Source organism: Montipora foliosa, chromosome 10 (assembly GCF_036669935.1).
Source record: "Montipora foliosa isolate CH-2021 chromosome 10, ASM3666993v2, whole genome shotgun sequence".
NCBI lineage: Eukaryota > Metazoa > Cnidaria > Anthozoa > Scleractinia > Acroporidae > Montipora > Montipora foliosa.
Genome location: NC_090878.1, coordinates 29,586,234 through 29,612,868, shown reverse-complemented (window position 1 = coordinate 29,612,868; position 26,635 = coordinate 29,586,234). Strand labels below are relative to the sequence as shown.

General features: G+C 37.3%; 3 protein-coding genes across 3 annotated transcripts in view; 1 reads left to right on the top strand and 2 right to left on the bottom strand.

Moving 5' to 3' along the window:
• The window catches only part of LOC137974184 (spliceosome-associated protein CWC27 homolog), a 44,804-nt gene extending 38,898 nt beyond the window's left edge, over nucleotides 1–5,906 (bottom strand). Inside the window, exons 1-2 of the mRNA XM_068821073.1 lie at nucleotides 5,728–5,906; nucleotides 873–1,008 (exon numbers count right to left, since the gene is read on the bottom strand). Of these exons, the coding sequence (XP_068677174.1) occupies nucleotides 873–1,008; nucleotides 5,728–5,769 (178 nt within the window). The 5' untranslated portion in view covers nucleotides 5,770–5,906. The remainder of the gene's footprint in view (nucleotides 1–872; nucleotides 1,009–5,727) is intronic.
• LOC137974183 (lipoamide acyltransferase component of branched-chain alpha-keto acid dehydrogenase complex, mitochondrial-like) lies at nucleotides 5,771–19,275 on the top strand. The gene is made up of 13 exons (XM_068821072.1): nucleotides 5,771–5,972; nucleotides 6,048–6,128; nucleotides 6,227–6,275; nucleotides 6,898–6,991; nucleotides 7,288–7,351; nucleotides 8,583–8,706; nucleotides 10,966–11,204; nucleotides 12,353–12,449; nucleotides 13,060–13,246; nucleotides 15,453–15,603; nucleotides 15,753–15,944; nucleotides 16,617–16,688; nucleotides 17,432–19,275. The coding sequence occupies exons 1-13, from the start codon at nucleotides 5,907–5,909 to the stop codon at nucleotides 17,597–17,599; spliced, it is 1,584 nt and encodes a 527-aa protein (XP_068677173.1). The 5' UTR covers nucleotides 5,771–5,906; the 3' UTR covers nucleotides 17,600–19,275.
• LOC137974187 (protein SREK1IP1-like) overlaps nucleotides 19,100–26,635 on the bottom strand; it is an 11,654-nt gene continuing 4,118 nt past the window's right edge. The window contains exons 3-7 of the mRNA XM_068821075.1: nucleotides 26,186–26,414; nucleotides 24,248–24,334; nucleotides 23,459–23,502; nucleotides 22,525–22,573; nucleotides 19,100–21,064 (exon numbers count right to left, since the gene is read on the bottom strand). Of these exons, the coding sequence (XP_068677176.1) occupies nucleotides 20,953–21,064; nucleotides 22,525–22,573; nucleotides 23,459–23,502; nucleotides 24,248–24,334; nucleotides 26,186–26,414 (521 nt within the window). The 3' untranslated portion in view covers nucleotides 19,100–20,952. The remainder of the gene's footprint in view (nucleotides 21,065–22,524; nucleotides 22,574–23,458; nucleotides 23,503–24,247; nucleotides 24,335–26,185; nucleotides 26,415–26,635) is intronic.

Here is a 26,635-nt window from a genome sequence, read left to right as displayed (position 1 = left end):
GACACCATGGTGTTAAAATAATGCACATGGAACTATTACTCAACACATACTTTTCAGCTCAAAGGAAAAGTCGTATAGTCCTGGATAAAGACCAGTGTAAGTCACTGTATGTCCACTGGACAATTCAATTGGTTTTGATAGATTAAGTGTTAATCCACTGAATAGTGATTTATCCGTATGCAAATCCATACATGTTAAATTTTGTTTAAGGTAAACTCGTGACTTTGCTTAAGCTAACGGGTTTTCACTGAATTGGTGCGCAGTGCCCTAAAGAGTTTGCAGGGCCAGAGAATTCTACTGCTCTTTGCTTTGTGTATTGAACTCAACTCCCTTCGATCGTTTCATTTGAGAGGCACCTCCCACATGCATGTCTGCTGATCTGTTGATGAGTTTGGCCCAGAGGTACCCTAAGCAGCATGTCGCCGGTACCCATGGATTCAACTGAGAGACAAATTTCTGACAGCGTAGATGGTGGTATACTGCCAGTGGCTTCTGATGAAACCCCTGCTTTTAATTACTCCACCAAGCAAAGCAAACTCATGCTTGATCATCATGAATTACATGTAGCTTTAAACAGACATTTCCAAACATTCCAAGTACATGTCGTGATCCAGATCCGCACCACATCAAAGATAGTGGGAATACTTCATTGAATTGCATTGCATTGCATTGCATCACAGATGGCATGGGTTCGCATCCAGTTGAAGCCGCCAGAATTTTTCAGGTGTCTATAAGTGTGCGAGGATCACTTCTCTCTTACTTAAGATTTCCAGTCTTAGGTGCACACAAACTCATGGAGAACTACTCCTTTAAAGTGTTCCTGTTAACATAACAGTCATGGAATTACAACACAAGAAAAAGTTATCTCAAACCTTTGACGATTCTGTGGAAAATAGTGCCATCATAGTAGCCTTCCAAGCAAAGCTGGATAAAATTTCTACAAGCTTTAGGAGCTTCTTTAGACCACAACTCAATATCAATTTCCCCAGATGTTGTAATTAACAGGACCTGCAAAATTCATCAATTGAGAACATTGAAAATAACCTTGAAAATCACAGCTCTGTTAAGCTAGAACAACAACAATGACAGCTGCAAGGAAGTCCTTCAAAAACCAAAGTTTGCATTAATACTATCACTGGACAATTTCTCTAAGACAGTATACTAGTCTTATAAATGCATTTAAAATTTGCAGCAACTGTCCAGAAAAAAACTCAAATTGGTATGAAAGGAGTGCTTGCATAGAGAAAATACCACCAATGAGTGCCTGAACCTAACACATTCTACAGGTTTTAAAATGCAACCATTTTTGTGCTAAACAGAGGACCCAAATTTTGAAGTCTTGAGTCTTAAGGTCATGCTGTGAAATAACCGAGCCTTCTATTTTCTCTTCTTTGTAGATTTTTTTCAATATCAGAGACATGAATATTAAGATTGAAATGGTGTCCTTTTATATTGTTTGGAGGCAAGCTCATTATGTGCACTTTCAAATTCTGTTTAGTGGTAATCATGTTCATTGCAGTTTCACACACTTTTTTTTTCGCAAAAATTTTCTTACACTGTACTTCAGTTGTTGATAGGGGCATGTGTAGAAACAAGTATTGTCATGGAAACAAGTATAGTCATGGAAACATGTATAGTCATGACCCTTGGATGTACACTGTAAATAAACTTATTAATAGGCTGATAGCAGTCACAAGATTGTAAGTACATAATTATGTAATCCCATGGTTTTGACTAGTCTGCAGAAACATGATGGTTTACTGTCAATTTTCCAACAGTTCAGTGAAGTGGGATATCTCTTTCAGTTTAAGGTCACAGTAGGCTCACATTCATGTGTTTGTTTGTTTTCTTCACATTAAGAGAAGTTTCATAATCTTTCTTTGACAGGAAAACTTGCGGACGGAGTAAAAACCGTTGTATTTGTGCTTACTCTATAAAGATCTTGCCCACATCCGATTTCCTTGTTTATTATATACTCAACAAACTATCTTGTTTCTGATTGGCCAATGGCGAACGCATAAATAGGTTATAGAGTGCAATCCAGGTTATAGAGTGCAATACGGAAGTTGCTATGGAAACACCGGGGAAGCACTTCTTTTGAACACCAAAGTGAAAAAAAAAATACAAAAATTTGGTTTTATCAACGGAGTTGATAATGTAAATTGGCCACCGTACAGAGATTCTAAAAGCTGACGTTTCGAGCGTTAGCCCTTCGTCAGAGCGAATCGAGGGATTATGGGTTACGTGTAGTTTTTATAGTAGAGTAGGAGCTACGCTATTGGTGGTAACATGGCAACGTGAAAAATAGGAATGTATTAGTTAAATGAAAAGCGTTCGTTAATACCGTGGGGATTAAGGGTGCCGATTTGAAAGATGAATTTTTGTTCCAGATTCTTGCGGCTTTCCGTCGTACCTAGATGTAGGGAAAGGCCGCAGATAGCCATGTGTTTTTTGGAGTGGTTAGGCAGATTGAAATGGCGAGCGACTGGCTTGGATGCATCCTTGTCATTCTTCTCAACATCGCGAAGGTGTTCGCGGAATCGGTCACCTAGTCGTCTACCTGTCTCACCAATGTATAATTTATTGCATAACGTGCAGGTTATGCAATAAATGACATTTGCGGAGGTACATGTGAAACGATCGGTGATCTTAACAGATCGCTTAGGTCCCGATATCTTGCTAGTGTTAACAATGAAAAGACAAGTTTTGCATCGTGAGCGCGCGCATTTGAAAGTGCCGGGTTGCTCGTTAGTTTTGAGCGCGCTTCTAACTAAAAAGTTGCCTACGTTTTTGTCGCGTTTGAATGAAATAAGTGGAGGTTGCGAAAAGATTCTACCAGTCTCGGGATCATTTTGGAGTAATTTAAAATTACTAAGAATGATGCTTTTGACTGCGTGATTATGAGGATGGAAAGTGAGGGTGAATGGAATTCTGTCATTCTTATCTTTTTGTGACGTTTGTAGTGATGACTGTCGATCAAATTGTTGGGCGCGATGATGGCCCGCTTTGACCACAGAGACAGGATAGCCACGTTTTTCGAAGAACTGGCACATCTCCTCTGATTTGCTGGAAAAATCGGAGTCATCACTACATAGACGTCGAAGTCTAAGAAATTGAGAATAAGGGATGGAGTTCTTGACATGTGATGGATGTGACGATGAATACAACAAATAACTGTGTGAATCAGTAGGTTTGTAGTGCACACTAGTACATAGCTCGTTGCCTCTAATAGAAACGTTGATATCTAGAAAAGCCAATGAAGTTTCCGAAATTTCCCAGGTATATTTAAGAGCCGGATGAAAAGAGTTGACGGAGGTTATAAATTGATCGAGTTCTTCTCTGCTGGATGAAATAGCGCCGATGCAGTCGTCGATGTAACGGCCGTAGAGTTCAGGTTTGGGGCCGTTGTACTGACTATCAGTAGGTTTGTAGTGCACACTAGTACATAGCTCGTTGCCTCTAATAGAAACGTTGATATCTAGAAAAGCCAATGAAGTTTCCGAAATTTCCCAGGTATATTTAAGAGCCGGATGAAAAGAGTTGACGGAGGTTATAAATTGATCGAGTTCTTCTCTGCTGGATGAAATAGCGCCGATGCAGTCGTCGATGTAACGGCCGTAGAGTTCAGGTTTGGGGCCGTTGTACTGACCGTTGTACTGACCTCCGCAAATGTCATTTATTGCATAACCTGCACGTTATGCAATAAATTATACATTGGTGAGACAGGTAGACGACTAGGTGACCGATTCCGCGAACACCTTCGCGATGTTGAGAAGAATGACAAGGATGCATCCAAGCCAGTCGCTCGCCATTTCAATCTGCCTAACCACTCCAAAAAACACATGGCTATCTGCGGCCTTTCCCTACATCTAGGTACGACGGAAAGCCGCAAGAATCTGGAACAAAAATTCATCTTTCAAATCGGCACCCTTAATCCCCACGGTATTAACGAACGCTTTTCATTTAACTAATATATTCCTATTTTTCACGTTGCCATGTTACCACCAATAGCGTAGCTCCTACTCTACTATAAAAACTACACGTAACCCATAATCCCTCGATTCGCTCTGACGAAGGGCTAACGCTCGAAACGTCAGCTTTTAGAATCTCTGTACGGTGGCCAATTTACATTATCAACTCCGTTGATAAAACCAAATTTTTGTATACTACTTCCCCACCGACGCAGCACCACAGTTTCTTTAGAAACTACCCCTTCATTCATGAAAAAAAAAATGGCTGACAGTCGGTTTGCTTTGTCAAACCAAAACATTGTTGAGCAACTTAAAGAAAATGCAAAAAACAAAAACACATTGAAAGCTACACAGACCTGGTTGAATGTCTGGCAAACGTGGGTGACTGAAAGAAAACTAAACCTAAAACTGGAAGAATACGAGCAGGAACAAAGTAGCGCGTTTGAGTGATTTTGTCAATAATATAATAAATAAAAAATCGAATGCACCTGCTCATGCATTTCGTAATTTATGGTCACTCGTGATGTTTTGAAAGTTCTCAAATTGCACTCGCCTACAGCTCGTGCAATTTTGAGAACTTTCAAAACATCACTCGTGCCCATAAATCACGAAATGCACTTGCATTCATACGATTTCCTATACTTATAGCTGAAGAACACTCTCCAGTCCCTTGCTTCTTAACAGGCGCTAAAAATAATACTTGTGGACACTGACAGTGGTGTAGTGGTCAGAACTTTGAAGTCCTGACCTCACAGATGCTGGTTCTAGGTCCAGCTCACTCACTGTATTGTTTAATTCTTAATTAGACAAGAAACTTCAGTTGCAGCTACACTGTTTCTCTTAATCCAGTTGTATGAATGGGTGCCAGCTGCAGATTGCTGGGGGTATCCCTGCGATGGACAAGATCCCGACCAGTGGGTGCAGCGATACTCTCTGTTGCTTTTGCGCTTAAAAAGGGAATAAACTCTGCCCTTGTGAGCCTCAATGGCTCAATTTTGTGCAGAAATAATTTATAATTACTCTACCCAACTTGTATAATTAAATTATGATAGCTCCAGTGCCTGGTGCGACAGAGTGATGAAAGCACAAAAGCACGGGAAGGCTTTTAATTTCTCATAGCGTAGTAAAAGATGCTGATGACTAAACAGTTTACCAACGGTTACACAGTTATCTTTGATTTTTAGTGTCTTTATTTGTCAATTTAATCAAGAGTATTACCAAAATAGAACTGTTTTCAATTGTATCGTATGTAATTAGCGAATTGCATTGGTTTTGCATTAGTTCACTCAGTGATTGGTTCAAAGTTCTTGCACCACTTTTTCAACCAATTAGAAGTGAAACCAAAACCAATCGTGGCTCACGCGTGCACATTTTCCTGTGCTTTGTGTAATTACTTCAAGTTTTGATTGGTTTACTAGATTGCCTCCATCCTTAAAATTTGATTGGCCAAAGTAGACCAAAGCAATTACTTTGGTTTTGGTTTTACGACACTCGATTGAAACGCGCTCTATCATTGGTTACCTTTGATTCTCATTTTGTTTCATTTGTCAGTCACATGTGTTCTTGCATTAGTTCTTTGCAAATTAACTACTTTGATTGAGCTTACTATTATTTGACCTGCATACATGTAGATATACAACAGGAAGAAACACAGCTGTCGGTATAACAATTCACTAAGCTTACGATCATTTATACTTCACGACGAGTTTTTACAGTTTCCTCTTTTTATTTTCCACATGTGGAAAAAAGGGCTTACCTTCCCGTTTGTAGGCGGCTCTTGAATGTATATGTTGCTCATATTTAAAAAATTGGCTGCACTTGACCTACGACCTGCCAAATTTCCAAATTTCTCGCCAATTTCAATTTGGTATCGACGTCGACAGCGGCTTCTCGATAAAACGCAGCCTCCGAATCCTTCGCGGGAAAAGAATCAAGATGGCGTCCAGATTTGTCATACGAAACTTGAGATCGGGAGGAAATATTCGACGACTTTGCCAACAAGTAAGGTTTTTCCCCCTAATAATAGTTAGATTAGTTTTTCGTTATTGTTCTGATGATAAGTTCTTTGCTTCCCAGAGCCGTCCACTTCTAGCGATTAAACATGCGACTTGCTCATGCGCAACTTTGAATCGGACGACTTCGGACACTTTGCGAAAGGTTGGTAACTTTAAACGGATGATCACAAGAAATTTGTCAGGCTAAATTCTCGCAAATACTTGTCTCCTTCGTATATTTCTTCATCCTTTCTTTTATAGTATTCAGTAAATCCACGACAGATCATAAGAAACTTGCGGACAACGGCAGGTACATTAGTGATACAGTACATGAAGTGAGGCAAAAAAATTATCTCAATTAACTGACATTCTTTAAGAGATTGATGTCGTTGATCTATATCGCGAAGTAGTTACAAGTTTCGTTGTGTTTTCTTTATTATCCGTAAAATTTATGGCTTTCGTTTATTTATGAGTAACAGAAGAACGTGATCGGAAGTTATTACGTAAAACACGTTCTATCAGGGGGCGTGTCGTGGGTGTGAATAGAGGCGTGCGCATCTCACTATGCTTGATTTGAGTTTATTCTGACGAATTTTATTTACAAATGGCATTTTTTCATGGCACAACAACTTAGATCTTTTTGTGATTTTCATTATCTTGATTTGATCACAATTTTGTTCAATAGAGACCCTCATGGAAGGAAACTTGTTTAAATAAAGACAAACCCAGAATAACATAGTCCAATTAAAATTCTGTTTATCCCAACTTGAACCTGAAACCAGAATGTTTGCCAAAATATAACAGTGATAATGAATTTTAAGCATTGACCATAGCTATGGCAGCAAAACCTTCGAATAAAAAATTATTTCACATGGCTAATTCCTCCACCTTTTTTTCTCTATGAAATAAATAATGCAGTGTGCTGTTTCTAGATTCTTTTCATGATCAAGGTTTAAATGGAGAAATAATATCATTCCAGTTGTCTGATATTGGAGAGGGAATTGCTGAAGTTACAATAAAAGAATGGTATGAAACTTTTGCACAAAAATGCCGGGACACTGTATCATATAATTTTATCCTTAATGTAAGGGAAGGACTTGGAAACAAGTTTTCAGTTCAGGTGGCACCTCCCCACCCAAAGTTTGAAATCTTTGCTTTTATTTACGTTTACATCTTTTGTTAATTTCCTTTATTTATTTTTATCTGTAAGAGTGAAAGAAGTGCAAAGCCCCCTAGCCCTGCCAGCTCTCGCTGAAACATAAATCTTTTGGTTAATAACTGCTGTGAAGGATTTTACTGAACAATTTGTGCTTTATCACTAGGTTTGTGAAACCAGGTGACCATGTGAATCAATTTGACAGTATTTGCGAAGTTCAAAGTGATAAGGTACGTTGATGTAAAATAATCTTATTAGCCCTGGTCAAACAGTGCCTACAGGCAGGCCAACAAGCACGAATGGAATAATAATTTATTGTTTTATGAAACTCCAAAAATTTGGAAGTAAGAATTACGAGCGAAGGAAGCGAGGAAACCCGAGCAAGATCGAAAAAAAACTTGACGAAGATGCGATGTTGTGTAATACCTAGTTGTGGTCAGACAGACGTAGGCTCATCACAAAAACATTTCTTGCCTTTTCGCGTACTTCTAAACGTCGAAATTGATCCAAACTTTGTATTTTGGCTTTATTTAGAGAGAAATTTCGCTTTCTGGGAAAGAAATGTTTAGCTTATTAGCAACGCTTAGTGCAATCATTTACCATATAAGGTCAAACTAAGGTATATGAGCTGATAACCGAGATTGAGTGAACCAATCAGAGCAGGCCAAATGCATTATCCGAGGTTGAGAATATATTATTTAACCCTTACACTTAATTTAATATCTTATTTCTATAAAAAGGTACAATAGCATTGAAATGCTGAGATTCAGGGAGACTTTGTGTTGGATATGAAAATTGGGGTGCATCTACCGGTAATTAAATGTGCTTTTCTGAACATACATGTAAGTGGAGAGGTCTGGGTGCAGGACTTGAAATCTAGAGATCTTGGCTTCAATTTAATCTCTGACAACATAATTTTAAGCTTGCAAAATTATGCACCAGTGAATGTAAATCCCCTTCCCCTCCCCAGACCTGGATAAACGTTTAGTGGGGACATTAGCAGGACAAAACCCAGCATGTGACATTCAAAGCTGTCCTGGTACATGTACGTGTGGTCTTGGACAAGATTAATGGTATTCGAACCAGCGAATTTCTCCTCTAGAGGATTGGAATGTTAAATAGAACTGTGTCATGCTGAGACTGGGACTAAACCAGACACTGTGACTAAAATTATGGAAACAAACGGGAGTTAAACTTGTTGCTTGTTAATCTGTTTTATCCTTACTTTTTGCTTGCCATCCAGTAATACATTAAAGTCACTGAATGGAAGATTTTGCTGGCTGTTTTATTTTGTGATTAGTGATATTTTTTTTTGCAAAATTCATGTATCCTTTCACATGCAAAACAACAACTAAGTGTGAGTTTTTAAAATGCATATGGGCTTACCAGACAGTGACTGTGAGTAGTCTGTAAGTGTACAGTGTAAGTGTTGAATGGCTTCATTGTGTTTATATTTTTAAGGCCTCAGTTACAATAACAAGTCGCTATGATGGTACCATCAGAAAAATTTACTTTGAGGTTGATGATCTGGCCAAGGTTGGACAGCCTCTCGTCGACATAGAATTATCATCTCAAACTGAAAGCAGTAAGTTAAAAAGTCATGACAATCGAACGATTTCAAGCAAAATCTATTAGACCAATGCTGGGGTTAGTTTTTTAAGGAGTTTTGGTGCTGCGTCACTGGAGAGTGAGGCACAAAAAATTTGGTTGCCATCTATATACCATGCCCAGTATAGATTTAAATTTTTTCTTATTTTGAGTTATTACATCGTAATATTAGTGTCAGGGCTACACTGAAGAATTAAGTATGGTGCATGTCTGAAATACGAGGGGTCTGCCAAATCTGCGAGCCAGCGAGCTCAAGCCATGCAAATTTCGCATTTAAGTCTAAGCACCCATTTCAAATAGCGCTGATAAACAGTTATTAAGTAACACGTTAAATGCTTGGGCACAAAAAGTGAATGTGCGTTCAAACATGCCAATGAAACTTTCGGGGCTGGACAATCTGCGAGCCATGCAAGCCATGCGAATTTCGCATTAAGTCTAAGCACACATTTCAAATAGCGCTGATAAACAGTTATTAAGTCTAAGCACCCATTTTAAAACAGTTAGCTTTCAATAACTGTGTGACTCGCATGTTAACTCGCATGATTCGCAGTCATGGCTTGCATGACTCGCATGGCTTGCTGGCTCGCAAGTTTGTAATACTCAAATACAAGCACTTTGGCATTTCATTTTGGTTGCAATCATAAAAAAAATGATATTAATTTTTAATGGTTTAATACATATGCCTTCTTTAACCTTGGAGGATATATGCTATTATAAGTAACATGCTCGTAATAACGTAATAAAGTTAATCAGCCTTTTGCATTCATGGTAACTGAGTGGTGAAAATGAAAAATGCAAGAATAACTAATGTTTGTTGTAAAAGTCATGATTTTAACGAATGGTATAGAGAATTAGCGAAAGAACAGCAAAGGACTAATGCTTGAACCTTCAGCTCACAAACCTTTCTTACAGTGGATAATTAACCCATTTACACCTCAAATGATTTTACTCGTCAATTGGGGGTGTCCTAGGGCATTTGAGGCATGAATGGCTTCATATATTTACCTTTCTGAACAGGTTTGACAAAATCAAATTTTTCATGTCTGAGGTGAATAAATTTATTGTTTTAGTGTATACCACACAAGTTGAATAATCAGCTTAGTTTACCAATAAAATTTGCTCCTTGTTAACATAAAGAAAAACAGGAAGACATTTTGTTTTTCACTGTTTCCTCAGAGGTGAATAGTACTTGCTATTGATCACCTCCCAGCAAGGCAATCAGAATGCACAGAAAGTATAGCTGCCAACTTTTTGTGAGTCAAAGGTGTGAGATTTTTATCCTGAGAATACAAGGATTTCCGAAGATGACATGAACATCATCCGAAGTATTCCGAAGACAACCAAAGATTTCCGAGAACTTTCCAAACAATTCAGGAGTTCTCAAGCAAATGAGTATAATAATTATGTTCTGTTACATCTAGCGTCATACTATAAACATCAGGAAGGTATCGTCATTTCCTTATTCAAAATGGAGAGTGGAGTTTTTGTTTCTTACATTCATTTTAGTTTAGTTACATAAATATATAATTTGTAAATTGAGTGTCAGTTAAGGCAGTGTAACAGCTGGCATTTTTCAACCAGGCATGTGAAGTTGGTCTGTAAGTGTGAGTTGGAGTGCGATAAAAGTTTTTAATTCATAGGCGTGAGAGTTGGCAGGTATAAGAAAGCACTATTCACTTGTGTGGTACTGTATAATATACAATGTACTAATGATCATTACTGCTATTAAAAGGAAGCAACTTACAGTGAGCAGTTGCATAGAAATATTATCAATAGTTCTGGATTCATTAGAGCGGTTTTCAATTGAGTGTCGCAAGTACCGGTAATTAGGAAATTGCTTTGGTTTTGCATTACTTCACCCAACGATCGGTTCAAATTATTGCGCCACTTTTTCAACCAATCAGAAGTAAAACCAAAACCAATTGTGGATCGCAAGTGCACATTTTCCCACACTTTATGTCAGCTTCATGTAATTACTTCGATTTTTGATTGGTTTACTGGATTGTTTCCGTCCTTTTCAATTGGCCAATTGAGAAACTAATTACTTTGGTTTTGGTTTCACGACACTCAATTAAAACTCGCTCTATATGTGTACATAACAACATAATTATTAGTAAAAATAGAACTGTAACCAGGATAAGACATATTAAAATGTAAAAACGTTCTCTGGTCAATAAACGTTTTTTAACCAGAGAACGTTTTTACATTTTAAAACATAATTATTATTATTTCTTAGATGTTGACACAGGGCCTAGTCCAGCTGAAGATGTCATGGCAGCACAGCAGAAGCCCAAACCAACTCATGCCATTGAAGAACCTCTACCTCCTCCACCATCCTCCCCACAGTCATCAGCATCTCAGACATTGCCATCTTCACCCCCACCCCCACCCACATCACAAAAAGATGGCCAAGTGAGGAATACAGGCAAGGTGCTTGCCACTCCATCAGTGCGCAAGATTGCTATGGACCATAATGTAAGAAGCTCAACTATCTTGTGTAACATTATTTTTGTTGCTTGGATTTTCTGCCTAGCTGACCTATGGCAGGTACCGGTATGTCAGTAAAATTTAATCTTTCAGTATGCAGTAGAGTCATGCAGTTAAAGATTCAACGCTGTGCAAACAAATAGCTGCTGACTGTCTCCTGTGTTTTTGTATTTAGCAGTAACCCATTGACTCCCAGGGGTTCCCCATTGACAAGTAAAATTGTCTGGTGTTAGGCAGAGTAAAATACTAAGTATGACCAGTTCAGGCCGGCTTTGGGAGTCAAAGGGTTGATAATCATATGTTGTCACCTTTCACAGTTAGGTACATTGTAATAACGAAAACGAACCTTGTTTACGTGTCAAGTCTTCTAGTGCTGGGGTACTTAAATTGGGGATACTGTACATTGAAATTAATTCTAATCAATTAAACTCAAATCACATCAAACATTGGTTCTTGTGGTGTGGAGAAACCTAGAGTACCAGGAGAAAAATTAACCACTTGGAGCAAAGTAGAGAATGAAAAAACTTGATGCACACATGACACCAAGCTTGGGAATCGAACCCGGCAACAATGGTGGGAGGCAAGTGCAATCACCACTGCATGCACCAGCTCTGCTCCCAATTACTATTGTAATCTCCCAGTACAGTGTATAGTGTCAAAATATTATTGAAACCTTAGTAAAATGTTTCTGTAAACAAAATAAAAAGTATTCACACTGTACCCTGTCCTAATATGCAACCTACACTGACAGTCATGGCATTTACAGTTCTTTTTCTTTGCACAGTCATTGAAGTCTCAGTCAAGTGTTTTCTCTAAAACATCTCAAGAACTATTCTCTTCACCCCATTTAACAACCTCTATAACCACTCAAAAACTATGTTGTTCCCTCAGCCATAGTCTCCTTTGCACCTGTCTTTCGGGACGTCACGCAACACTCCCCCCAAAGAAACAGCTGCCTGCTGTGAAGGAGACTACATTTTAAACCATTGATTCCTTGGAGTAAGACTTAGTCTAACGCCAGATGATTTTACTCTCAGACTGTCTAATCAGAAGACGATTTTCCTGGTCAATGGGGTGAATGGGTCAGGGTTAGGGTTAGTTGATTACTGCAACCAATATTTCCTTTATTTTTTCAGATTTCATTAAGTGATGTCCCAGGAACTGGAAGAGATGGAAGAATTCTCAAAGAAGATATTTTGTTCTACATTCAGGAAATGAAAACTGCTGCAGATGGTACTTTAATCACAATAATTTATATCAAATTATAATTAATTATAATAAGTGACGTATGATCATCTGTGTGAGTGTAGTCCTGAGAAGGACTGTTTAGGATGACACTGACTGACGTTTCGACAACCTGCGCGGAAGTGATCTTCAGTGTCATCTTGACTCTGAAGATGACTTTCTGTCTGAAAAATTGAGCATGATAATAATAATTATAATTGTATTATTACAGCAACAGTCCTTTGATACAATAATCTTTGAGGACTGTACTCAATAAATTTTAAAATTCATAAAAGAAGGTTTGTGCTCATTAGGGATTATTAAATTTTTGCCTCCCAAAAACGTATCCATTTTGGTTATTTTGCTTTTAAGAAAAGAACCGCAAAGATTGCTTGTCGAGCAACAGACAGAATTCCAAGCTTATCACATGCTCTGAATTAACTTCTGAAGCGAATACGAGGACGCCAAAATTAAGGGCAATTTGTCCTGTAAGCAAAATTTAATTGGTATGTTGGTAAGACACAGACTATATATTTTTACTTCATGTGAGCACCCTATAATTATAGCACAATGTCATTCATTCAAGAAGTACCGGTATGTATGTATCCTTTTATTACAGCCCCTCCCCCCACAGTGGATGTAGGAGCAGCCCCACCCACCCCAATCAGAAGACCTGAGGTGACACTTGAAGACAGAACAGAACCAATCAAAGGCATAAGGAAAGTTATGATGAAGACGATGACAGCATCCTTAGCAATTCCTCACTTTGGTTACATGGATGAAATAATCCTGGATGAGCTTGTAAGGTAAAAATTTAAATAATTACTACAGTTTCCATTGACTTAAAAGAGCAGATTTGAAACAATGTTGTAGTTTTCTCGAATCAGAGAGTGGTGATGATGAAGATGAGAAACCCACGACAATGATGAAGTGCCTTCTCCTGTATGACCTTGTAATTTACAATCATGTAGTTGGCAGTCAAGTAACGGCTGGTCTGTCTAAAAGTCCCAAATGACGATGACAATAACTGTTATAATGGTAAATTATGTAAGACGTCACAAATCAGAAGTGTCAGTTTATTGACATATAGCAATCCCATTGCGTTTGGGCCCCACATAAAACCATTATTTGCCTTTTATAAAAATAATTTTATTAAAGTAACCATATTCAACGTCAATAACTCGTAACAGTAATTCAACTGACAAACCTGAGGTTGATGCCGCGCTCATTTTACTCCCCCCTCTCCATCAGTGCTCCGTTTTACGGGTATTTAAAGCTACTTCGCTACACGGAAAGGAAAGAAGTCGAAACAAGGATGCGAGATCTGGGAATAGAACTCAGGACCTCTTGCACCAAGCCGCGCATTAACTAACTGTGCCATCCTTAAAAACCTTATTAATGGTTTAAACTTTTTCAAACTAGTTCAAACTTTCAGATTATGATATATTAATGAATATTAGACGAAGAAAAATGAAAATTTAACTGGTTTGAAAAACTTTAAATCAAAACATTAAGATATATAATTAATGTGCATATTCTAGGTTAAGTGGTGATTCACTTTCACTTCAAGAGGACACTGAAAAATGCAGACTGCAGACCGGTAGGCAGGTACAAAACACAATACCAATACAGAAAGTACTCTAAACATTAATAAAAGCTAACCTTAGGCCTAATTGAGCATAATTAGGCCTAAAGAAAAGTATCCTAAACATTCATAACAGCTAACCCTTAGGCCTAATTAGGCCTAAAGAAAAGTTTTTAGGCCTATTAAAGGTTACCGGTAGCTTTTATGAATGCTTGGGATACTTCATTGGTAAAACAATGACCTGTGACCTGTGTTTTGTACCTGCCGCTGTGCAGACCGTCTATAAAATGATAATTCGGTTAGCCTGAATATCAATCTGGGTTACCCTATAATCAGGCCTAAATAATATTCAGGTTTAATAGCCTGTCAATAATAGTGAGGGTAACACCATATAATTATACAGTTGTTTTCATCTAAGCGTGGACACATGACAGGAAAACATGTTCTTTGAAGTTTAATTAATTGAGTTTGGCAGGCATTAAGCAAACAGTTGAAACATTTGCGTGCGTGCAAAGTATTTGAAGCATCAAAGCATCCTTTATCAGATTAGGGTCAATTACTTAGAAAAAGTCTTTGATGTCCAGTCTTGCTGCCATTCTCGGCAAAATGGTATGAACATCTCTTAAACTTTGAATGATTGAAAACAAAGCTCGTCACGTTTGCAGCCAGAACGTGTCACATTTAGAGCCAATTAGAGCATGTTCTCCTGTCACATGTCCACGCTTAGATGAAAACGACGGTAATATAAACTAGCTAGTATTATCAAAGTGCTTGTGTACATGTGGCAGGCATTTTAGAACATTTCCTTGCTGTACTTTTCAAAACAGCAATATAAAAAACTTCCCATAGAGTTCTTGTAGCTTAACGGATAGAGCATCCAAACTGTGTTTATTATGGAGGTCGTAGGTTCAAATCCCACCAGGTACTCTAATTTTTCAGTTGACCTTTCACCCATTGCGGTGTGACTAATCTAGATGTTACACAATTCTCACAGGAGAATTACATACTCCTTCAAACAACAATAATTGTACCAGGCAATTTATCACAGAAATGGGGAACCTGTCAAAGGCAACTGGGTCAACAACAATTTTCTAATTCCGAGAAAAAACCACAACCTATGTCTCCTAAGAGGAGCATGTGTACAATCATTTTATTTGGCCTTATGCCAGACCATTTAACCCTTTGGCGTCCAAACCGGCCAGACTTTGTATTTTACTCTCAGACTGTCTAATGCCAGACGATTTTACTCGTCAATGGGGAACCCCTGGGAGTCATTGGGCTAATCCCTCACTGAAAAACTACCGTATGTCCCATTAATATACTCATCCATGGGGAACCCCTTGGGGCAAATGGGTGAAGTGCATTCCTGGACTTAACAGATTTTAATAAGTTCAATGTGGTTCTATGCAACCATTTTCCCCTTTTAGACTCAAAAAGTACAGTCAGGGACCATTCCAGTCCAGAGGTGTGAAGCTGACTTACATGCCAATGTTCATAAAAGCAACATCAATGGCCCTTTCACACTTCCCAATACTGAACAGTTCAGTAGATTCAGAATGCAAGAATCTCACATACAAGGTCAGTTTATAGGTTTTAGGCAAATCATACTGGTATGTTCAAGGGAGTATTACCGGTATTATTTTTGTAAGAGTGATTTGAAAAATCTTTTTATTAATGATTTTGAACTTGAAAATTACGTAAATTATATCATCTGTTTGTTTCACTAGGGATCACACAACATTGGTGTTGCTATGGACACACAACAAGGACTGTTGGTGCCCAATGTGAAAAATGTTCAGAACAAGTCCATATTTGACATTGCCATTGAGCTCAACAGACTACATGCACTTGGACTCGGCGGAAGACTATCACCAGACGACCTGACAGGCGGGACATTCAGTTTGTCAAACATTGGTTCTGTAAGTAGTGTTTCCAGATATGCGTAAAGGAGTATCCTAGTGCAGATTACTGAGAGAAACGGCTGGTGAAAATTATTTTTTCAAAAGGACTCTAGGCATCACTGAATTTTATAAATTAAATGTTCATTAAAGGTAATAAGCCAACACACTTGATAAAACGAGATGAGTACGTCAGGATCTACAGAAGTATGCAAAATCCCAGCAATGTTGTTTGGCCAGAACGTCATGCTAATGTACATATACAACCCTGTAAAAAGAGAACTAACTGTGGATGAAATACATTGCTGTCCTTGTCAATTGTGATTGGCTACAGGAATGCACTGCTTGGTCAACAGTTATCTCATACATGTGGATGGAATAAATAATATCATTAAGTGATGTCAGGTGTTTTCCCTAAAATGTTATGCATGAAAAACATATTATGGGATCTTTGGCTATTTAGTTCATGAAAGTCTATAAGAAATTACTTGAATTTTCCACTTAGCACTATATTGTGGGGATTTTGTAAATTATCTGGATGTGAGGGTAGAGTTGGTTGATAATATCAGGGGAAGGGAGGGGGGGGGGGGCGGATTCACACTGGAGTTGGCAACTCTGAAACTGGTGAGTATTGAGAATGTAAGGGGAAAAAAATCTAAGGATGTTCTAATAAATGTTTTTTTTTTTCTGCAGCTTGGAGGAACATATGCCAAAGCAGTAATAATGCCACCTGAGGTTGCCATTGGTGCTATTGGAAGAATACAGGTTTCTAGTATTCCATTATTAAAAGAGGTTTTTGTGAAGTGAAGTAGGAAATCTCTCATTCACTGGTTTCATGTATTTTTGGTCCATCTTTCGGAACCCAGAACATTAACAATCAACTCATGCAATCTCCATCCACCAGTAAGTTGTACATATAGGTAACCCAGAATGTCACTAAAGCAATTGCCTAAAGGTGTTGCAAGAGTTGTACTCCAGACAATTTGTAACTTGCCACACTACAGTATTTCGTTGTGAGAAAAGTTGTTGGGCAGATGTTACACTAGTTTGGTTTGCTCTTGGCATTCAAATGTGGGGTTCACGCAAAATTAATTTTTCATGGGCTGCTACCTTAGAGAATCACAGTTAACAACGTTATAACAGGACTTACTTGCTACCAAAATTAATGTGTTCTGGTCGAAACCCCAGACATTGAAGAATAAAAAGATACAGCATGTAACAGGTTTAACATAAAGATTGCATCACAGGTTACCTGCTTGCTGAATGACTAACATCATCCATGGTGTACAGTACAGTGTACATTGTACTTCTCAAGAGACACCCCATGCTCATACAGTAATTATAATTCAAAAGCTCAGTCAACATAATGATTTACAGGGGTTATAATTTTGAGAAACGAAACTATTGCACATGTTCATTGTTATTAAAATTAAAATTTTGGGCTGTCTGTAGCTTTACATCAACTGATATAGAATTATTTTTAAATAACTTGATTATTGCATTTTTAGGAAGTACCCAGGTTTGATAAGGATGGAAATATATACAAAGCTCATGTGCTTGGTGTTAGCTGGTCAGCTGATCACAGAGTCATTGAAGGTGCAACCATGGCACGATTCTCAAATCTCTGGAAATCATACTTGGAAAACCCAGCATCAATGCTGATAGATTTAAGATGAGTCTTTAGGACATACATATAGGACTGAATATTATTCATTTCGAAATTCAAGGCAGTTTCAAAAACCTGACATATGCAACTCTCACTCAGGCACCCAACAACCAAGTATAATTACCTGTATATGTGATGTTGTCATCATTATACTAACACAATGTTCCAAATAAGAGGTGGGTCTATAGACCCATATCACTCAATGTCCAAACAAAAGATTTTGCTCGTCGAACCTCTCATTCATTGTGAGGCTGGATGGGCAAAGACAATGCAAAGACAAAGCCTTTATTCCCCAAGGACTCCAAAATGGCCGCCGAGTGATAAAGGTGAATTAAGGTCAAAAACCTGACAATCAAGGAATAGACTTAAGGAAACATACTGGTACACAGTACAGAAACTACAGTTTGACCCCTGCATCCAAATCTTATCTGGACCATTGCCATTATCATAAATTATTACGATAATTATTGCTGTTGGGAGTATGTAATGTATAATTATAATGATCTGACTATTCCTTACATTGTCAGTCTAATTTCAACAAGAAATGTGATTATAATCAAATGCATGAGTTGGCTCACAGCAGGCTTTCATTCAATTTATTTTTCTTGGTTTTTTGACTAAATTTGTGCTTAGGGGATACAACTCATAATAATTTATTATAACCAGTCGCACATCTGAAGATCTCTCAACTAACATGTACCGGAAAGCCTTAATTAGAGCCAAGTGTCTATTAAAAGGCAACTGCTTCCGTTGCTCTCAACTGTTTGGATTCTCGCTTTAGAGCAATATTACAATGAGGGTCAAAATAAATATTATGTGATTTGCATATTATTTATATTTCACAATTTAGTCAGTCAATTGTCAAAAAATAAGATTCTCATTTGCTTCTTTTTGAGAAGTTGTCCCATTGTCATTGTGCTATGATGCTGGATTTACAAAAAAACAAAACAAACAAAACTGATAAAATTGCTAGTATCAAATTTAGGTGAAGGAAGACACAGTCTCTGAAACAAGTTGCCTTCTCCTATCTTTGGAAATTGCAAAAGTAAAAACCTAAAGGAAACAACCACAAGTTATTTTGTGTGAATGCTTTAAAAAATATTTGTTAGGGTTATTTGACATGCAGGTGTCATTTTCCAAAAAGAGTCTGCCTTGGAAATGTAAGTCGTTTTAATAGTTCTCTTCGCTGTTGGTCAGCACATACTGTAATGTAACCCAGCAACTTATCATCAAAATGCAATACATGTAATTATGTACATCAGTATCGGCTTATAAGTTAGGTGGGCATGGAAAAAAGACTAGGATTTTATAAATTGAACAACTGAAAGTAATTAAACATAGAGTTTGGGTCAGAGCAAAACGAATCAAATTTTGGGTAAAACAGATTGTCTATCTACAAAAAAAAGATATAACAATATTAGAAGACTTGGGCTTCTTAATTATTGTTGAAAGCACTACCAGAAACTATTTCTGTTAAACTGAAATGGTCCAAAATAAAATGATGATAATATGCATTAAATAATATTTAATGACGGGATAAACCTGTACTCCAGTTGAGTTGCTACATGTACTTGTGTAAACATGTCTATTACAGGGGCAAAGTCAATTTGAATATCTAAGAGGCAAAAGTGTTCAATATTTTTGTACTTGACTGTTACTTAAAGAAAATAAAAGTTATTACAAGAATTGTTAAGTATAAACCTTTCCTAGCATCACTGTATGTTTCAAAACCAAGTAAGACAAATTCAAATTGAAATCAACAGTTTCCTGTTTTGCCACTGTCAATCAATGAAGTTGACTCATGGTAAAATGGTGAAATCCACTGTTGTGAGTGATGACTTTCCATCCACTTTGTCTGTTAACAAAAGTTGGCCAACTTCATACTGTAATAAAATGATTGGCAGCAGCAAAAAATGAAACAGTTGTTTGAAAGTTAACTTCCAAGTTTGCATGGTTATGAAAGGAATAATAGATCATTTTTAAAACGCAATGACATTGAATTCCAGCATGTCAGTGCTATTGGCACTCAGTGAAGTTTTTCAACTTTTCAAGACATCATCCAGAACTCGTAAGGGTGGCAATTCAAAGTTCTTAAGGGCCTACTGACGTGTTTTTTGGGGTGCGTTGCTAAGAATGTAATGGTTACATGATTTGAGAGAATTTGGCATTATTTTAGTCAGTTTCCAATGTTTGTAAACCAATGACCCTAAATACGACATTATCGTGCCACCCCCATAGTAACATGACCAATAAAAGGAAACTCTAAATTTGTATATGTGCTACACAATTTGGGTATTTTTTTTTGCATCCAGCCAAGCATGGTTTTCTTTTTATTTTGAAAAATGTTCTTTTTAAAGAGATAAACGATACTAAAGGGTACCCATAACATTCAAAAAAGATGTTTTGAAAAAAAAATCAATGCTTAGCTATATTCTGTATTTGGGGGTGCAACATGCCATATATAAAAAAATAATACCTGGTAATTCAATTTAAAGACCACCCGAATCTTTTTCTCAAACCGCAAGTCAGTTCGTTTACGTATTCGCAGTTGATCTGACAGCGAGCAGTTCCTGTCACAGTGGTGATTTTTGCTTGTGAGTGGGTTTTCTGGTCAGCTCAAGATATGATGATGTCAGTCACCTCATTAGCAACGTGCGAAAAATCCATCTGTGGGCCCTTAATTTGTGTTGACTCAAATTTCATGTGGGCTAAAATATTGGAAAGATCAAAAGATCCACAACCAGAAAGAGTGGATACCCAATAGGAACTGCACAATTAGACCAGTTGATTAATACAGAACATAAAAACAATAATATTGCACAACTGGTTTTACTCTGAGCAATCAATACAGCCCTGATAACAACAGATTATTGGACCAGGGTCTTGTGATACATGTACACTGTAGTATAAAAAAAGTACCTGGAATAATCAAGATTCGTGCAAGTGGATTGGTCAAGATTATTTGTGTCCTTGCACAGGAAAACGTACGTACATGTACATGTAAACATGCGTCAACGCTTGTCCGTTAGTCAGGCAAAAGTGTTAACCATCCATTAGCAAAGACCTTGATCATGCAGGTAACACAAGAACTTAAACCAATAAATTATGAACTGTTGAATTATTAAAAATTGTTTTCCAGAAAACAAGCCACAGAAGTACTGTCAAATCACTTTGTAAGTCAGGATGTAAACAAGGTCCAGTGGGCTGGTCAGAAAAGGGGGTAGACTTTTTCACCCCTCTTAATTGCTTTCCTCTCATCCATAAAAGCTATGAATTAAACTCTGCTTGTTCTAATAAGTGAATTTCTTCATGGGGTTATTGAGCATGAGGGACACATTCTCACACCACCATACTTTTTATGGCTCAGTCTGATTCTGAAGAAGAATCCTCTTTTCTCTGTTTCTTCTTCTTCCTTTTTCGTTTATCTCGTTTTTTATGTTTCTTGCTGTGGTGTTTGTGCTTGGAGTGTTCTTTTCTGCAATGAAATATTACAATAGGTGAGGCCTAGCACCAGGGTGAATTGGATAATGACAGAAAGACTAAGAGTCATGCAGCATTGGTTGAATCACACACATTGTGATGTAGTTCCAACACATGGAAATGCCTAGTACTGTATTTTCTTGAACCACAAATCATGAGCAAGGTATAATAGGTATGTTAAAGATACAATTATTTATGTGTAAATTTGTGGAGATGGACTACGGTAGTTGAAACACATTTATTTGCTACCCTGAGTCTCATGCTACTTGCGCAGCAATCATCAGCAAGGCAACATTACATTTCATATAACCAATGGCTTTAATTTGTATTTTGTAACAGCAGAAAGATTATTCTTAACTTACAGACTTGTATATCCTATAATGATTGTAGTGGTTATCCTTGGCAGTTGCCTAATGATTGCTTTGCGAGAAGAAAGAATCTCGGAGTAGCAAACAAATGTGTTTGAACTACAAGTAGTCCATTTCTACAAATCTACATGTAATTATCTCTTTGGCTCTGGTTCATCCATTGAGCACGTAATCAGCAGATGAGGACTCCAACTTATTACTTGACTCAGGAAGATAAAAAATTACTTTCTGTTTGTTACCCTACCACCCCTAAACTGGTAAAAATTGATAGTCTCAAGGGGGTAGCTAGGGGGGGGGGGGGGGGGGGGTCCTGGGGTGCCCATAACCCCCCCTTTGTAACAACTAGTCAATGGGTTTAAGACCCACATTCACCAAAAGTCATTGCTCACCATAACTGAATTTCATGTAACATGAAATTACCGAAATAGCTGACACATTTTCCAGGTGATTCGCCTGCAATCACCCAAACAGATCACGCATTTTGGACAAGCTGTCATTTGAAAACAAAAACAAACTTAATGACCGCAATGACTTTTGGGTGAATGCAGGCCTCAAATAACCTAAAATCTACATGTATTTCCCATTTACACTGTAACAAACTCTACATCCACTCAAAAACTATGTCCGCTTACAGACATTTATGCGTACATAAACTTTACTTTCACATTCAAATTATAGAGTAGCAACACTGCTACTATCTCCAATTAAAAGGAATAAATAAGTCAACGACAACAAGTACAACAGCACAAAGTAATACTTAACATTTACAAATTTAAAATAAAATCTTTAAAAACCAGCATGGCTAAGCTAAGTTAAAACCACAGTAAAATTTACTAAGAACATAGAATTAAATCTATGTTCAGTCTATTTACGTACATCAACTAAAACATACAAATTCGATTTCAAAGAACAGCAATAAAACTATTTACAGTGGTGGTAGTCCTGGCTTTATCATGGAACAAGTTCCATTTATTAGAGACAAAGTACGGTATGTGAACGAGTTTATTAAAGCTTTAGTCAAACAAGGTTAAAGCAGGCAAAAAGGCTTTGGTAGTCCAAATCCAAGTCCACCTTCAGCAGAACTTACTTATGTTTTGCTCGCCTTTTCTTCTTTCTTTTGCTATCCTCTGAGTCAGCTGTCGAAGAACCCATGAAAAAAAATTCTTGAGATAGATGTCATGCTTTTTTATTTTCTGTTAATACACATAACAGCACACACTTTAATGGAACAAATCATTTGAAGGTTTTTCATTAAAGCAAATTCCAATTTACAGTCAGGTCAGAGATAACCAACCAACACACGCGCATGTTTTTCTTGTTTATGTAAACACATTTCAAATTGTGTTAACTTTATGAAACATGTTTGCTCTTTTGTTATTCATACAAGTCATGTACATGTAGCTTTAATCTCTTTTGTCAAGCTTTGTTTTCATAAACAATGGATGAAAGTGCCTAGCACAGCATCAAGTATATTCATTAATGATTAATTTTGTTAACTTCACATCAACGTCAACACCCAACATTGTCTCGCTAAAATTTCAATCTTGAGATAAGTTGGTCTTTCAAATTTATTTTGGTTTCCACCCTAGAAACAATAATTATTATTTATTAATGATTAGTAACGACTGTAAATGCAATAACAAGCAGAAATGGTGCCAGTCTTCATTGGGATCCAGGGGTACTGTATATGCTACTCAAGGAATTGGGTTCTGTCAAGGGAAAGTTTCTCTAATTTTCTTAAACCTATTTCTGAGTTTGTTCTACACATTTTAATAATTATTACCGTATAATTAGCACTAAATGGTCCTCACATATCACAAAATTAATTAATGTACTGGGGATGAACAATATTATTTTGAATTCCCAAGTAAACTGTTTTCAGAAAAAGAAGTCGGAGTTTAAAAGCAACACAAATTTTGGTACAACACACATATATATACTTATTCTTTGATGCTCATATTACCGTGATAGGACTAACATTATTTTCATTTTAATTTCTTATACTCTTTCTTATGTCTTACTCTGGTCACTGTCATCAGATGACGATGGATAACGTCTCTTAGAACTGCAATGAAAGAAAGCATAAAGTAACAGTTATTATAATTATTTATACTGCATTGCTTAATTAAGAGTGCCCTTTAACTGAAATGACTCATTATTTGTTGCAGTGATAATCTCTTCACCAATAGCATAGACATTTTTGCTATTTTTCTAATCAAATTTTAACTTTTGATTTTTGGGAAAAAGGGTATTTTGGACCAAGGAGTACATGTACTTGACTGTAGCCTTGACATGGAACTTACATGTACATCACAGCTTTTTATATGTCTAATTTAATTGTTTGACCAAATGTAATGTAGAATGTTGCCTTGAAGGAACTATAATTAATAATGTTAACTTAAAGTATTAATACATGCATCTTGTGCAACTTTCAATGTATTGCAAAATTAATGTACTTGATCATTATACACTCACCTTTAATTACCGGTAGATATGATGTATTTAATTAATAGACATAAGTTTTGTTCTAAGTAATTGTTGTAACCACTGTAAAATTTATATGTATTTTTACCAACTGTAAAAGTACTATGTAGTTCATACCCAGTCCTTCTGACTGCCATGTAGATTTTGCACAATAAACCCACCCACCTTACTGACACTCACTCACTCACTCCTCCCTCCCTCCCTCCCTCCCCCTCTACATGTGTACCTAACTAACAGTAATCTTGAGGTCTCGCTTAGAAACCTCAGTGTTTTTCCAGAGATTTAACGGTAAATTGCACAGTCAGACAATGAGGACAGCATCTCACTTTTTTGAAATGGGAGGTGAGCATGATGCCACCCTATGTCGTGGTATATCCCGTTGTTTTAGTGTCCTCTCCAATGATTGTGACCTCCTACCAAGGAAACAAAGAGTATATTTGATAGTGTACATACAGTGTACTTGCTCTACAAAACTTCATAATGTCTTGGCACTGAATAGTATACAAGAAGTATGGGCTCAATTGACCACTGGCTCAGTTTTTCTTGTTGTTCACTTTTTTTCGCATCAGCTTGTCTCTTACATGTACATGTATATTGTCTTCATACATGTATATATGACCCATTTCATATATCATTTCATCGATGATTCATTCCTCACGGGACCATTAGAACCCACAAATGACCAGCTCCCAACGTCAGTGGCTTCATAGCTCAGTTGGTTAGAGCGCCGTACCAGAATCGCGAGGTCATGGGTTCAAACCTCGTTGAAGTCCTGAGTTTTTAAGGCTTCTCTACACAATTGTAAAAATTGCATTCATAGGTGCAAGGATCATAGCTTCACTTGATTTCATATCAGCAGTTCATATTATGATCCAATTCATATATCATTTCATCATTGTAACTGTTTAATATAATACTTTAACAAAGTGACAGCAATTTCTATGAAATGAATGTATATTTGAAGTGCAGGTTATACTGTACATGTAGACGAATGAGAAAAATGATCTTCCTACTAATACCTGGACAATTTAAGCAATGATATTATTGTCTCTTTATATAAACCCACCTGAAAAATGCAGGATTTAATGGGATTCAAACCATTGACCTCTGCAATGCAAGTGCAATGCTCTACCAACTGAAGTGCGGTTCAAATAATGCATTTGTTTCATTCATCAAGTCATTCATGGAAACAAATGAGACCAACAAATTGATCTCAGTCGGTAGAGCATTGCACTAGCATCGCAGAGGTCATGGGTTTGAATTCCATTGGAGCCACCTGAATTTTTTGGGTGTGTCAAAGGAGACAATAATTGTGTAAATTGTCTAGCTTTGAACAGCAAGTGTGAGGATCATTGCTCTCATTCGTTGATAGCATTGTGATACTCAGTTTTAACACAATTATTAATATGGCCAGTGTCTCAAAACATTGTTGCCAGCAGAGGGGCAAGCATTAGCAGTCTGCTTTGAAATGTTGCAGTATTTTTGGCTGATTGCTGATTCATTCATCCATGAAAAGCTGATAACACAAGACACAGTCACGTAATGATGCACATTAATGATAAAACAGAGACAGAACTCTCGAAAGAAAGAGTATTTTAATTAATACCTACAAGACAGTGTGACTAAAATAATGATTTTCAAAACAAGAGGCAACATCTCACAAAATGTTAAAATGCCGATAGGGGCTTGTTTTTATTGCACAAGTTCTTGTTAGGCAGTAGTTTTTTGTACAATTAAGTCAAGTCTACATGTTAACCAAAATAACTATAATAAACGTAAAATCAGGAAGAATCAGTTCCCATACCAAGAACTTTTAACCATTTCCCTCCTACGAATGATCCTCACAGATTTTACTCTAATGACAGACAATTTTACTCGTCAATAGACTGCTACATTTAACAGTCTCTTCTCAGTCAGTCAAGCTGCCCTCTTTAGTCATGCAAGCCAGCCAAAGGGAGAATGGGGAGAGGGCGAGACATTTCGCTCTCTCTCCCCATTCTGCCCTGGGCTTTCCGGCTTGCATGCCTGATTAAAGCAAATGGCTCGACTGACCTCAAAGGGACAGCTGGCAGTCTAACTTGTCAATAGGCTGCTTCAGGGCTGATAGAGTAAACAACATCTAGGTCCACTAAAAAACTATGCCCTTCATTGACTAGTAAAATCGTCTGGCGTTAGACAGAGTAAAATACTAAATCTGGCCGGTTCAGGCCGGTTCGGGTGTCAAAGGGTTAATTAATAAATAATATTTTGAAAGGGTTACGTGCCTTGAAGATCTTTCTCTTCCTTTCTCTCTTTCTACAACTGATTTTCTTTTCCTTGTCTTTGATTTCTGGCCTCTTGTATCAGAATCAGAAGAGGCAGGAGTTGATGTTGAACTGACACTGACTTCCTTGTCACTTTCCTCTTCACTTGATGTACTACTGACATCAACCACTACATCTTTCTTGGGATCCACCCTTAGGAAATTGTGACACTGAAATGTTAGGTGCCCACCTGATCAAAAACAAATTTAGACACGGTTTCAACACCTTCAACAGACAATGGAAAATTACATGTACATGTACCAACAGATTTTTCAACACTTATAATAAACAGAAAACTGCTAGTGTACATTTTCGCCTACAGGGTCACATACAGTATACTGAAAGTTTTTGGCTATGAAGGCCGCCAAAAATATCATGCGAACTTTCAGACAAAAAACAACAATTTTTAAG